Source organism: Podarcis liolepis (assembly GCF_965112155.1).
Source record: "Podarcis liolepis genome assembly, chromosome: 1".
In the NCBI taxonomy this organism is placed as follows: Eukaryota; Metazoa; Chordata; class Lepidosauria; order Squamata; family Lacertidae; genus Podarcis; species Podarcis liolepis.
In genome coordinates, this window is record NC_139554.1 from 113,847,109 (window position 1) to 113,861,481 (window position 14,373).

The 14,373-nt window shown below is 42.8% G+C and overlaps 1 protein-coding gene across 1 annotated transcript in view; it reads left to right on the plus strand.

The window, feature by feature from the left end:
• LOC310691422 (titin-like) overlaps positions 1 to 14,373 on the plus strand; it is a 284,446-nt gene that overhangs the window by 94,600 nt on the left and 175,473 nt on the right. Inside the window, exons 72-91 of the mRNA XM_083471213.1 lie at positions 914 to 1,195; positions 3,065 to 3,343; positions 3,458 to 3,739; positions 3,868 to 4,146; positions 4,245 to 4,532; positions 4,673 to 4,951; positions 5,097 to 5,375; positions 5,481 to 5,759; positions 6,220 to 6,507; positions 6,671 to 6,958; positions 8,914 to 9,195; positions 9,457 to 9,735; positions 9,839 to 10,120; positions 10,233 to 10,511; positions 10,989 to 11,276; positions 11,442 to 11,720; positions 11,819 to 12,097; positions 12,210 to 12,488; positions 13,441 to 13,728; positions 13,928 to 14,215. Of these exons, the coding sequence (XP_083327339.1) occupies positions 914 to 1,195; positions 3,065 to 3,343; positions 3,458 to 3,739; positions 3,868 to 4,146; positions 4,245 to 4,532; positions 4,673 to 4,951; positions 5,097 to 5,375; positions 5,481 to 5,759; positions 6,220 to 6,507; positions 6,671 to 6,958; positions 8,914 to 9,195; positions 9,457 to 9,735; positions 9,839 to 10,120; positions 10,233 to 10,511; positions 10,989 to 11,276; positions 11,442 to 11,720; positions 11,819 to 12,097; positions 12,210 to 12,488; positions 13,441 to 13,728; positions 13,928 to 14,215 (5,646 nt within the window). The remainder of the gene's footprint in view (positions 1 to 913; positions 1,196 to 3,064; positions 3,344 to 3,457; positions 3,740 to 3,867; positions 4,147 to 4,244; positions 4,533 to 4,672; positions 4,952 to 5,096; positions 5,376 to 5,480; positions 5,760 to 6,219; positions 6,508 to 6,670; positions 6,959 to 8,913; positions 9,196 to 9,456; positions 9,736 to 9,838; positions 10,121 to 10,232; positions 10,512 to 10,988; positions 11,277 to 11,441; positions 11,721 to 11,818; positions 12,098 to 12,209; positions 12,489 to 13,440; positions 13,729 to 13,927; positions 14,216 to 14,373) is intronic.

Below are 14,373 nucleotides of genomic sequence, written 5' to 3' on the forward strand. Positions count from 1 at the left end.
TTCTCCTTACTGTGTCTTGAAACCCCAGTAGAGCAAAAGAATAATGTTTTGTGCTCATAGAAATGTGATGGATTCTTATGACAAATTACACGCGCCGGTTGGGATTTACAGATGCCCACGTTAAATGTAGCTTTTATAGCATTCTTTGATTTTTGCTGTTGTAAAAGTCGAGGTGGATTTGATTCATTTACAGTTTATGTATAATGTACATTCTAAAAAATAGTTGCGTGGGAATATATACATAGATAGCTTGATCCATTAGCAGGGATTTACCAAGAGTTTTGCACACCTCTCCAGTAGATGTTGACAAGTTGAAAGGGGAGTGGGGAAATAGCAATTGGCCTCTGCACTCGTGCACCTGTCAGGGATGTCATCTTAGCATCCCACCCCCAGGCTGAAATTTTGAGAGGGCTTTGAGTGCCAGTCAACAAACAGATGAGATGGAAGCAGATGGAACGCTTGGGCACAGATAGGCTCCTTCCTCCCCTCCTCCAGATTATTGTACCTGGGAGAGGCTTATCTCATAAGTATTGCTTCTCAAAATATCCATCTGTTTTGGGGAGCACAGGTGCAGGAGAAGAGTTCTCCTATGTTGAGTCTGGGTGCTAATTTCCCGCCAATCTCCCTTCTTTGTAGTGGACTGGCATTAAGGGAGGCATGAGGAAACAAAGGCTGTATTTTGCTGTGTTTGCTGTTCAGTGAATCAGTGCCATGGCTTATTTCAGCAGAAATGTCAGAATTTTTGCAGTTGTTGTTTATTTTTTATGGAGGTTTCTCATACAATTACTAATTTTTGTTGGTATCCTCCTTGATAATACCATATTATGATTTCCACTGCAAAATTTTTTTGGCGTGTTCTTAATTGTTCTTATTCCTCTCCATACTGAATGCTACTTTCCTTCCGGCTTCTCAGAACCTCCTAAATTTGTGAAGAAACTGGAACCATCAAGAATGCTGAAACAGGGCGATTCATGTCAACTTGAATGCAAGATCAGTGGTTCCCCAGAAATCAGAGTTGTGTGGTACAAGAATGACCATGAAATCCATGCTAGCGACAAGCACCGTATGGCATTCAGTGATGGCACAGCAGTGCTGATCATTGTTGATGCTACCCATGAGGACAGTGGAGATTACATTTGTGAAGCTCTTAATTCTGCTGGCACCGCAAGCTGCAGTGCAACGGTCACAGTGAAAGGTTAGAAGCCAATGTCTACTCTGACTTCCTCCACTCTACCCAACCCTTAGGAGCACTGGAAGGTGTTTTGTTTTTCCCCCATACGGAGTCAGACCATTGGCCCATCTACCTCAGTGTTATCTTCACTGACTGACAGTGGCTCTCCAGGATTTCGGTCAGGACTCTCTCCCAGCCCTACCTGCAGATGCTGGGGAGTTGAACCTGAGGTCCTCTTCATTCAGAGCAGATGCTCTACCAGTGAGCTGCAGGCATTCCCCTACTTTACCCTTAAATGGTTGGATGATAATGCTATAATGCTGGGGACGCATAGTCAAAAGTACTGACAAAGGACTGAGATGTCTGAAATCCAAAGACTCCTCGACTGTAGTGAAAATGGTGGCAGGGCTGATGAGGAGGTCAGGCACACTATGCAAATAGATATAGTAAAGCAGTCTTGAAAATTTTAAGAGCGGGAGAAGCAGTCTTAGAGGATCAGTGGCCCCTCTAGCCTTTACCTATCACTGGCCTGTGTCAGAAATTACAGAACTGTGAAGTAGCACAGGACAGAAAAAGTAAAAGCTATTATTATTATTATTATTATTATTATTATTATCATCATCATCATCATCATCATCAGTGCTTTTTTTCTGGGGGGATGCAGGGGTACACATACCCCTAAACATTTTGTAAATCTAAGTTTGGCCTCATTGAGGGGCAGTATTTCAATATGAGTAGGAAAATGAGAGCTTTTTTTTAGGAAAAAAGGCACTTGTTATTATCAATATTCCCTGCCTGTTTCCTTGACTGGACTTAAGGTGGCTTACAGATAAAAATAAGAACCACTACCAACACAGAAAAACAATCATTAAAAAACAATTAAACATTGACAGAATTAAAGCTATATACATATCTAAACATCTGTTAAACCCATACCAATAATTTCCATAAAAACAACACAGCACCAGCCCTTTCACTAAAAGCAGTCAGTTCCCAAAATCCTGTTGGAACAAGAAAGTCTTCACCTGCTGGCTGAAAGACAAGAAGCAGGAAGCCAGCCTAGCTTCTCTAGGGAGGGAGTTCCAAAAAAAGTCTGGGAGCAGCCACCGAGAAGGCCCTCTATTCCCTGAAAATTCAGCTTACAGGCAGTGAAAGGTTTAAAGATAACCTATGCCTCAGTTAGGATATACTCCTTGAGCATCTGATTAATAGCTAGGAAGTGGACAAGAAGAGACAACAGGTGAACGGATCAAAGAAGTGGGTGATAATGCAAGATATAAGGTTACAGGAGTAGTAGGACCAGTTTTCTCTTGTGTGTGCCAGCTACACAATCTGCCAGGTGATCGTCTGTTACTTCCTAGCAACACTCTATAGTTAGATAAGACATAAGATGTGAATTGCAGTTGCAGGCGACATTGGGGAAAGAGTTAGAGGATTTCTTCTATTTAAAAATAAAATAAAATACAGTACTTATAGGGATAAGGAGGAGGACTGTAAGAAAATAAACCTTTGGCCATGGAAGGTTTAGAGCATGTGTTTGAGGGTGTCAGTTTGAGAATAGCAGATGTGGGAGTGGAAAACGTTATGAGGAGGTACACACCCATGCTTATTAACTGCATTTATTTGGAAAACTCAGTGCCACATGCAACAGGAATTTGTGGGGGGGGGGGGATGACAAAGTTGCCAAGCAAGACTTTGCAGCTTTAGAAATAGAAATGACCTAAAATTGACCTGCTATGCACTTGGGAGAACTAGAGAAAGAATCTTCTTAGGCACCTAAATGGGGATTTACAAGCATACCTTCTGCCTTCTGTTTCTGGATGTCTTGCCCCTGTTAGCAAGAAACCCCTCCCAGGAGTCCCGTTACATGTCCTCGTCTCCTTTCTTTTATAGAACCTCCCGTTTTTAGCAAGAAACCCAGCCCCATAGACACACTCAAGGGCTCCGATGTCACCCTTCAGTGTGAAATAGCAGGCACACCGCCATTCGAAGTCGTCTGGTTCAAGGACAGAAAGCAAGTCAGGAGCAGCAAGAAGTTCAAAGTGACAACCAAGAACTTCAGTGCCAGCGTCCACATTCTCAACCTCGAAGCGGCAGACCTTGGGGAATATCAGTGCAAAGCCACAAATGAGGTCGGAAGCGACACTTGCTCTTGTGCTGTGAAGTTCAAAGGTTAGTAATGAGTGCGACTGCGGTGCAAAGTCTGCGGGCACGCTTTCCTTTGCCTTTCTTTTGCGGCTTCCTTGCCACCTTCCTCTTACCGTAAGGAATTCTCTTCCCTGCCAGAGCCTCCTCGGTTTGTTAAGAAGCTGAGCGAAACCTCCACCTATGCCGGGGAACCCACAGCACTGCGGGCCGTAGTAGAAGGCTCCCAACCCATTTCCGTTGTTTGGCTTAAGGACAAAGGCGAAATAATACGGGAAAGCGAAAACCTCAAGATTTCCTTTTCGGATAACATCGCAACTCTTCAGATTGCAAGTGCTGAAGCCACCAACAGCGGGAAGTACATCTGCCAGATTAAAAATGATGCTGGAATGAGAGAATGCGCAGGGCATTTACAAGTTCTAGGTTGGTACAGGCACCCACCCCCTTCTAAAGAATTGAATCTTGGCTGCCTTGGCCATTGCAGCTAATTTGCTTCTTAAGTCTTGGTTTTCTCGAAACTCAAGTTTTCTGGATTGTCTCCCTCATTCCAGAGCCGGCTGTGATTTTAGAGAAGCCCGAGCCCATGACGGTGACCTCTGGCAATGCTTTTACTCTGGAGTGCACGGTGGGTGGCACTCCAGAGCTAATTGCCAAGTGGTTTAAGGATGGAAGAGAGCTCACCAACAGCCGCAAGCACCAAATCAGCTTTTCCAACAAGGTGGCAACACTTAAAGTTCTCTCTGCAGACATGAACGACAGGGGATTGTACACTTTTGAAGTGCACAACGAAGTGGGGAAAAGCAGCTGCTCTTCCTCCGTCGACATTTCAGGTTAGCTTGGGATCTTTTTTGTTTCTCATTTGCCCTTCTCTTCTCTTCTGTCGTTTCTCCTCTTAAAAGTTGGCTCTTTGTTGCCTTTTCCTACCCAGACCACGTCGTCCCTCCTTCTTTTATAAGAAGATTGAAAGAAACCTTTGGCGTGCAGGGCTCCTCGGTTGTTTTGGAGTGCAAAGTTGCCGGCTCCCTTCCTATTTCAGTCACTTGGTTTTATGGAGGAAATGAAATTTTCCCAGGGGACAAATACGAAACCGGCTTTTCAGATAATGTCTGTGCTTTGAAGGTGAATGCTCTGGACTCGTCTGATACAGGTCCCTACACCTGTGCTGCCCATAATGTAGCTGGTTCTGACGAATGCAGTGCCTTTTTGACAGTGCAAGGTCAGTAAAGGATAGACAAGGCATCTGTTGCAAATCTTTCCTGTGCGCGTTTATCTTGCTTTCTTGACAACCTGTTTTATACAGATGTTAGCTACCTGGCACATTTGCGTTAACTTTTTAAATGTTGTGTGTAATTCTAGAACCACCCACTTTTGCAAAGACGCCAGACCCGCTGGAGGTTTTACCTGGAATGAGTGTAACGTTCAGGAGTCTGATTAGGGGAACTCCTCCATTCAAAGTGAACTGGTTTAAGGGGAGTAGAGAACTGGTGCCAGGGAAAACGTGCAACATCACCTTGGCAGATTCATCTGCGGAGCTGGAATTGTTCGAAGTGGGACCACTCCAGACTGGAGATTACACCTGCCTTGCCACGAACGATGCTGGCAGTGCTTCTTGCACCACACATCTTTTTGTAAAAGGTTTGTCCAAAAGCTATTATTATGGCATGTACACCTGTTAAGTGTGTGTGCATGTCTGTGTGATACACACACACACACACACGTAGAGAGACACCCATATTGCAGTTCTTGGTTTAACCACTTCTTTCATATGACTTTATCTTAGAGCCTGCTGTGTTTGTGAAGAAGCTGAGCGATTTCAGCGTAGAACATGGGAAATCCATAATTCTAGAAAGCACGTTCAGCGGAACTCCTCCACTCGCAGTAACGTGGAAGAAGAACGGCTTAAACATCACACAGTCTCCAAAATGCAATATAACCACCACGGAAAAATCAGGCATTCTGGAAATTCTTAATAGTTCTACAGAAGATGAAGGAGAATATATCTGTGAAGTTGCAAATGACGCTGGGGAGGATGTATGTCATGCCCTGGTATCAATCATAGGTGTGTTGCTGTCTTAATAGTTAGTTAACCATTCTTGTACTAATTGCCATCTTCTGATGTGCTTAGATTGACTGTGGGTATTGACTATGATTATTTCTGCTGCAGAACCACCTCATTTTGTTAAGCACTTGGATCACTTGGAGGTGACCATCGGAGAGCCTGCAACTTTACAGTGCCAAGTGGCTGGAACACCGGAAATTAAAGTGTCATGGTACAAAGGAGATACCAAACTAAGATCTACACAGGCTTATAAAATGCACTTCAAGAACAATGTGGCTTCACTCGCTTTCAGCCGGGTAGAGAATGCTGACATTGGCGAATACACCTGCAAAGCAGAAAACAGCGCTGGGTTTGCTACTTCAATGACAACAATCACCATCAAAGGTGATGGCTCTTTTTAAAATAATTGACCCTTGTCATATTACACACAGTGTTTGTGTGTAATATGCTGAAGTGTGTGACCCACTTGAATCACAGGCATGGGGACGGGGCTCTCAGCATGTCTACAAGCTGCTTGGCTGAGCTGTAAGGAGACTGAGATAGCTCTGAGTTCTTCCTGTGTCTCCGTGCAGCCTTCCTTCCTTTCCCCAAACCCTGCAAATTACTGAACTTGCATGAGTTTGAAAGGGATGACTGGATAAGGGTATGGGAGGCACACACAGACCTCCTACTCCCTGTGTGTGCCCATATAGGTGTGGGGGGCATGAGGGGTTAGGAACAGAGAACATGGCTCTGTTTATTTTTATTGGAATTCTCCACATGTGCAGGGCATACTGGCCCAGGTATTCTTTTTAGTCTTCTTGCATGGCCAGTTATCATACCCTGCAATTAATTTTTTTTGCAGATGTTAAACTTCCTCCTTCATTCACGAGAAAACTGAAAGACGTGCAGGAGACTCTTGGTTCTCCCATAGCCTTTGACTGCCGCATTGTTGGCTCTGAGCCGCTTGAAGTGTCTTGGTCGAAGGATGGGGTGCAGCTGAGAGATGACGACAACATTCAAACCACCTTCTTAAGCAATATAGCGACGCTTCAGATCTTGCAAACCTCCATGGCTCACGCTGGCCAGTACACTTGCACAGCTCACAATGCTCTTGGGACTGCTTCTTCCAGTGCCAAGCTCCTACTCACAGGTTTGTGAACAACTAAGTCTGAAGTTGTTGCATGCTGGTTCAGTTTTAAAGAACGTGAACAAGTCACAGGGCCGTAACAACAGACTAAGAGTTTGCTGTTTGAAGGGAAGACAATACGTCCTGCCATGCCTTTTCACTTTTTGATTTTCTTTCTTTTCCTTAGAACACCTGAAACCACCATTCTTTGATGTGAAGCCTTTGCCCCTTGACGTTGCTCTTGGGGAAAGCGGTTCTTTCAAGTGTCATGTCACAGGTTCAGTGCCAATGAAAGTCAGCTGGGCAAAAGATAACCGTGAGATCCGCCCTGGTGGCAATTACAAGATTACACTGGTAGAAAACACTGCCACACTGACCATTCTTAAAGTAGGCAAAGGTGATGGTGGACTGTATACTTGTTATGCAAGCAACAGTGCTGGGAAGGATTCTTGTGGCGCTCAGCTGAGTTTCAAAGGTAATTTGATGGAAAGTGCTGTCATTTCTTCTTCTTCTTCTTCTTCTTCTTCTTCTTCTTCTTCTTCTTCTTCTCCCCCCCCCCCCATTTTGTAAAAATAAAGACATGTTTGAATCTTCCAGCTAAAATGGGCACAAGTGGGTGGCATTCTGTATCTAGAGTAGCAGCTGATAAAAATCTTCTTGAAGTTATTTTCTTGAGCATATTAATACCACACCGGGGTTTTCGTTTATTGCTTACAAGCCTGTTTAAAATTAGCAGCCTGTGGAAATTTATTAGGCCGTTAACAGGCTGAACATAGACTCTCCTTTTAATATGTGACACTTGAGTTGTGGTATCATGTTTTCCACTGAAGTGCGATTAAGTTGGGAAATCTGTGGTCCAGAATAAGAAAAAAGACTTGGTGTTTATTTGTGCAATAAGAAAATACAGTGTTGTATCCAGTCTTCTCTCTCCATTGATAGAAGGCTCTTGGGTCCACTGGAGGCTTCCATCAGTGGAACAGGGAGGGAGGTGACGTCAAGCAATTCTCCCTCCCCGCAGTCCACAACCTCTCATACCACCTTTCACTATGTTTCAAAGGATCCCCCAACCCTCTGGAACACTTTTGATGGGTGCCTGGGGCTGCTGATGGGAGGGGAAATTGCAAACATTTCCTTCTCATTCTTCCAATGGAATCTTCCACTCAATCAGTCCAGTGGAGGGACACCACTGGACTGCAACGCATGCAGCCATTATTTAAATGGGCAAGAGTGTTATGAGCTTCCATAACTTTAACTGGACATAGACAAGCTTTAGGGAAAACTTCAGGCCAGATCTGAAATCTTATTACATAGAGAAATCAGCCTTCAGATATTGCACGTTTAGAAGGAATCTGAGTGGCTATTGATGTAAACAGGCCTGCTGAGTTGTTTCTATCAAGGCCCTTGGCATTGTATGAATAGCAGAGATTCAATACATGGAGCTTTCCCCAGCATGATAATGCAACAATAGGGGAAGCTTTACCTGCTGAATATCCTTCTAATGCACAGTTGTCAAAGGCACAAAATCACTGCTCCCCTGCCTAATATCAGAATACTAGGCTAGATTCAGAAGCAAGCCAAGCCCCATTCCACAGAGAATGCATTTGGAAGGCACGTTCAGCCAGGTCCACTGCATTTCCCTAGCCTGGTACAGTGCAGTAGTGATGGTAGATGTCAATTCCTGGCTGTCTCCATGCATTCTAGGAGGAACGCAAGGATGGAAGAGGAGCAAAATGTTGCTGGGGTAGTGAGCAATATTGACAGCCTCCTTCTTAAAGTTGGAAGGGAGGCTCAAGCAAATAGATCACAGTGTGGGTTACTAACTCTGGATAAAGTATTTGCAACGGTATGTGCACAAGAGTTCCGCTGGATCAGATCAAAAGGTTCTCTAGTCCAGCATCGTCTTTCCCACAGTGGCCAATCAGATGTCTCTGGGAATTCCATAAACAGGAGATGAGGGCAATAGCTCCCTCCCACTGTTTCCCTCCAGCCATTTCTATTTGGAGGCTTGCTGGAGGTAGCCTACAGCCATCATGACTTCCATCCATTGAGGGCCTAATCCTCTGTGGTTATATTTATCAGTTGTATTTCTCCTTTTTTGTCTTAGTGTAGTGTTGCATATAATGGAGATAATTTAAATTTTACAAGGAGGGGCTGATAGAATCCCCTGTGCTTCCATGTGTGCTTCTCCAGTCTTTTTTTTCATACCACCACCATGAAATATACTTCTGAGGCAGTTGTGGTTTGAACTGTTCTTGAGTGCTCTATGGCTTGACTTGTAAGGGATCAGTTTGCTGCTGTAGATTGACCGAAAACTCTTTGCCAGTACACTTTGATAGCTAATATAGATGACACACATTCCTGAGATCTTGCAAAATTAACACAAGCAATTTTATGTATTCATTTTCTTTCCTTGTTGTTGTTTTTTAATAGAGCCACCGAGGTTTATTAAGAAGTTAGACTCCTCCAGGGTTGTGAAAGAGCACGATTCGACTAGATTTGAATGCAGAATAGGTGGCTCTCCAGAAATTAACATTGTGTGGTACAAGGGTGAAACTCAAATTCATCCCAGTGACAAATTCAGCATGTCATTCATCGATTCTGTGGCAGTCATTGAAATGCACGGACTGAGTGTTGAAGACAGTGGAGACTACACTTGCGAAGCCCAAAACGCAGCGGGTAGTGCGAACAGCAGTACTTCACTGAAAGTGAAAGGTCAGAACCTGCTCTTCCTTTGCTTTCTCTACCCTTCCTGTTGTAGAAGGTTGCAAGGGCTTGCCGTCTCCTACTAAGCAAGCCGATATCAGTTTCCATTAAATGCCACTAGTAGGCCCCTTTATTTGGAATGGGAAATTTCCTTTGCACGTCTCTTCTCTCCCATTTCATTGCAATCCTTCATTCTTCATGGTGTGCTCTCTGTTCTTTCAAACGTAGCTCCTTTGCATTTAACAGAAATCCAAACCTCCTCTTTTGTAGCTCCTCCTGTTTTCCGCAAGAAACCGCGGCCAGTAGAGACTCTGAAAGGTTTCGATGTTCACCTTGAATGTGAGCTTCAGGGCACTCCTCCCTTCCATGTTTCATGGTACAAAGATAAAAGAGAAATAAGAAGCAGCAAAAAGTACAAGATCTTGTCTGAGAATTACCTTGCTAGCATTCACATTCTCAACGTTGATGCGGCAGACATTGGTGAATATCACTGTAAAGCTGTCAATGATGTGGGAAGTGACACTTGCATCTGCTCTGTGATGCTGAAAGGTTGGTAAAAGACTTTCCATTGCCATGTTTTCCCCGGCCACTCCAGGTTTTTAAAATCTTACTCTCTTTTCCATTACTTACATATTTTCCACCTCTTGATCAGGACCCCCAAGGTTTGTGAAGAAACTTAATGATACCACCGCTGTTGTTGGGGATCCAGCAGAACTGCAAGCTACGGTAGAAGGTTCTGAGCCGATTTCTGTTGTTTGGATGAAAGACAAAGGTGAAATCATCAGAGAAAGTGAAAATGTCTGGATGTCATATTCCGATAAAGTTGCCATCCTTCAGGTTGTAAATGCAGAACCAAGCAACACTGGGAAATATACCTGCCAAATTAAAAACGATGCCGGAAGTCAGGAGTGTTTTGCTACTTTATCAGTTCTAGGTTGGTATAGAGTAAAAACAACAACAACAACACAAAAGCATACTGAAGAATAAATATTTTAACGTATTAACATCTTATTTACAAATGTGACTCGTTTTGCATCTTATTCCAGAGCCAGCATCTATAGTGGAGAAACCAGGACCAATGAAAGTCACAACTGGAGATTCTTGTACATTGGAGTGTACGGTAGCTGGGACACCAGAGCTGACTGCTCGGTGGTTCAAGAACGGACACGAGCTCTCTTCCGACCACAAATACAAAATCACTTTCTTCAACAAAGTAGCTGGGCTTAAGATTCTGAATACAGGAGTAGAGGACAGTGGAGAATATACGTTTGAGGTGAAAAACAATGTAGGCCAAAGCAGTTGCAAAGCATCAGTCCAAGTTTCAGGTTAGTTGAATGACTTGGGAATATCCCATCTGCATCTTGATATATGGACTTATCTAATTCAGTGATTTCCTATACTGCTTAACCACTGAAATTTCCAAGTGCTGTACGATCAAACTAGACAGCGGATAAAATAAATTTAAGTGAATGATTAAAGATGGAAAGCTTCCTTAAAATGCCTACTGAAACAAGAAGGTCTTCAAAAAGCACCTGATGTTGAACAGAGAGCGGGCTGCTCTAATGTTGGCTACGAGAGAGTTCCACATAATTGGACCCACAATACTGGATGTGGAGACACAAGGAGAAGCCATGGACATGCCTCTAAAATGAAGAGAGTGCATATGCCTGCTTTCAAGATCCATCTCAAACTTCTTATGCCAATAAATAGTTTAATTATTGTTAAGTCCTTGGGAATCTATTGCTTTTTAAAACTAAACTTAACATGCCATAATGTTTCTATCTTTGCTTTGTGCTCCACAGATCGCATTATACCACCTTCATTCACAAAGAAGCTGAAGGAAACACATGGGCTCTTGGGTTCATCTGCTGTACTTGAGTGCAAAGTAATTGGGTCACCTCCCATTTCTGTTTTTTGGTTCCATGACGGAGAAGAGATCACTAGTGGAGAAAAGTATCAAGCAACTCTTACAGATAACACTTGCTCTTTAAGAGTGAATGCTGTTCAAGAGTCAGATGCTGGAAATTACATTTGCACGGCAACTAATGTAGCTGGATCTGATGAATGTGATGCATATTTCATTGTCAGAGGTAAATACTGAAACTTAGGTAGATAATAAGAACAGGATATCAGGGGTTGGTTTTTTAAAAAAAAACACACACATGTTCCTTATATTCTTTATATCTTTTGTAAATGCAGCTGCTTGCCTTCCAACCATAACTATGTTTCATTAACCTCTTGTTACATATATCTAGAACCTCCATCTTTTGTGAAGAAACCAGAACCTCTGCAAGTTTTATCTGGGGCAAATATAACTTTCACAAGTATCATTAAAGGAAGCCTTCCCCTTGATGTGAAATGGTTTAGGGGTAGCGTTGAACTATCCCCAGGACATAGATGTAACATCTCTCTGGAAGAATCAGTGGCTGAACTGGAGCTTTTTGATGTACTCCCAGCCCAAAGTGGAGACTATACTTGCATTGTTAGTAACGAAGCCGGCAAAATCTCTTGCACAACCCAACTCTTTGTAAAAGGTTTGTTCTTTGTTTTGGCTTCCTTTGTTTACACTGGAACAAAATCCCAAATCTCAGGCAATTATCTTAAACTTTTGCTCTCATATTATTTCTGATAGAACCAGCGAAATTTGTGAAGAAACTGAATGACTTCAATGTTGAGAAGGGAAAGCAGTTAATCCTGGAATGTACATACACTGGGACACCTCCTATTGCAGTGTCCTGGAGGAAAAATGCTATAAACATATCACAGTCAGAAAAATACAGCATCACCACTACTGAAACATCTGCCATACTTGAGATCTCTAGTAGCAAACTGGACGATGCTGGGCTGTATTCTTGCCATATAGAAAATGACTCGGGACAAGATAATTCACAGGCTACAGTCTCAATACTAGGTTTGTAGATTGTTTTGAAAGTGACTGCCCTTTTTCATTAACTTTATGGTTGTTGTGACACGTGGAAGGGTCTGGCTGGTTTTGTAACTGAGTCTGTGTGCTTATTCTCTAGAACCACCTTATTTTGTCAGAAGCCTGGAACCTACTCAGGTGACAGTAGGGGATTCTGCATCATTGCAGTGCCAAATTGTGGGCACACCAGAAATCACTGTGTCGTGGTACAAAGGAGACACCAAACTGAGAGCAACCGCTACCTCTAAAATGCACTTTAAGAACCAAGTTGCCACGCTGGTGTTCACTCAGCTGGGTAGCAACGATGGTGGAGAGTATATTTGCAAAGCAGAAAATAGTATTGGAGAAGCTTCCTGTTCAGCACTACTGACTGTTCAAGGTGAATATGGCAATATGCTTTTGAAAGCCCCGGAGACAATGATTTATTGCTCTTTTAAAATGTGCCCGTGCGTCAGAACAGGAAATGTATTCTATGCCGTGACCCCGGACTTCCTTATTCTTGTGCCTTCATGGTGGTGTTGCAGCAGTGATCTGGCTTTCAAAACTGCTTGTGCCCACAAAGTTTTGACAGTGGACATGCTGCTTCTTTCCAATCCATGCACATCCCATGGGTCCTGCCAAAATCCTGTAACTTTTCATGCCACACGTTTCATGTAGCGTAGGGGGTTTTGTCCCACTTTTGCAGTGCTGTGGTGCAAGAGTGTCTCTCCGGGTTATCAATGAGGGGGTAACACACTGGAGAAGCATGGCATGGCAGGTAATAATATGGAATAATGCGTGGACAGTTTAAATCCATCACTATTACACTATTATTGCCTCAATGGCATGGTGCAGAATATATCTGCAAAACATCCCCATGTTTCTACCTGTTCTTTATTCCTTAACAGCAAATTTCCATAGATTTAATATAAACAAGTTATGATGCTTCACTATAGAACCATCTGTGTCATGGACCTGACTAGAACTTCTCTATGACGTAACTTCGTTCCTGCCCACAGGATTCAATCTTTCTGTTCTTGCTAATAGTGAATAATCAAACATCGGCTAATCTTTAAAAATGAATTCCATCTTCTATGCCATTCAGTATTTATCAGTAATGTTTGAAAAACAGACAATGACTCCCATTCAACTTTAGCAGCCAATTAAGCTAATTCTCACTGATTTCAATGGGATTTAGTCATCACTGCCTTTAGCTAGATTGGGGACATATGTTGCTACAAATGTGCATACTATTTATGTCTATGAAAAAATCTTAAGCAGTGGAAATATAGTACAACAACTGAAACATTCAGTCAACAACACTCCAATGTATAATATTTGTTCCCTTGCAGAGCTTAAACTTCCTCCTTCATTTTCCCGGAAATTAAGAGATATTCATGAAACTGTTGGATTACCAATTACATTTGATTGTGGCATTACTGGTTCCGAACCCATTGAAGTAACCTGGTATAAAGATGGCGCACAAATAAGAGATGGCTATAATGTGCAAACGTCATACTTAAACAACGTTGCAACTCTGCAGATCTCACAAACTGACATGAGTCTTGCCGGACAATATACTTGCACAGCTTCCAATGCTATTGGAACTGCTTCTTCTAGTGCCAAACTCATCCTTACAGGTTTGTCAAGTGTCAAATGTACTTTTCTTTGATGTCATCAATGGGATGTTTCTCCACTTACGGGCCTATCCTAAATGATGAATATGCTGTGACTTGGGCCTCTTCCTGCAATTACCATGTGTTTCTTTCTTAACAACGTAACTCATCTGGATTAACATGTGCAAAGTTACACCTTATTTTTACTTCTTCCAACCTTTAGAAGGGAAGACTCCTCCGTTCTTTGACATCCCAATTGCACCTGTTGACGCCGTTGCTGGTGATGGTGCTGACTTTGAATGCCACATTTCTGGAACACGCCCAATAAAGGTTACTTGGTCAAAGGATAACCGAGAACTGCGAACTGGAGGGAACTACCAGATCAGCTATGTGGAAAATATAGCCCATTTGACAATTCTGAAAGTTGGCAAAGGGGATTCTGGAAAATATACGTGTCATGCTAGCAACGAAGTTGGAAAGGACTCTTGCACAGCTCAACTTAATATTAAAGGTACTGGGTGCTTAATCTGTACCAGCTTCCATGATATCATATTGGCTTCTCTCTAAAGAACAGTGAGCAGATTTTCACATGTGGGAAGGGTTTTGTTTTTGTTTACTTCTCCCCGCATCTTCCAAAAAGTCACATTTGAATTTCAGAGGATGACCTGT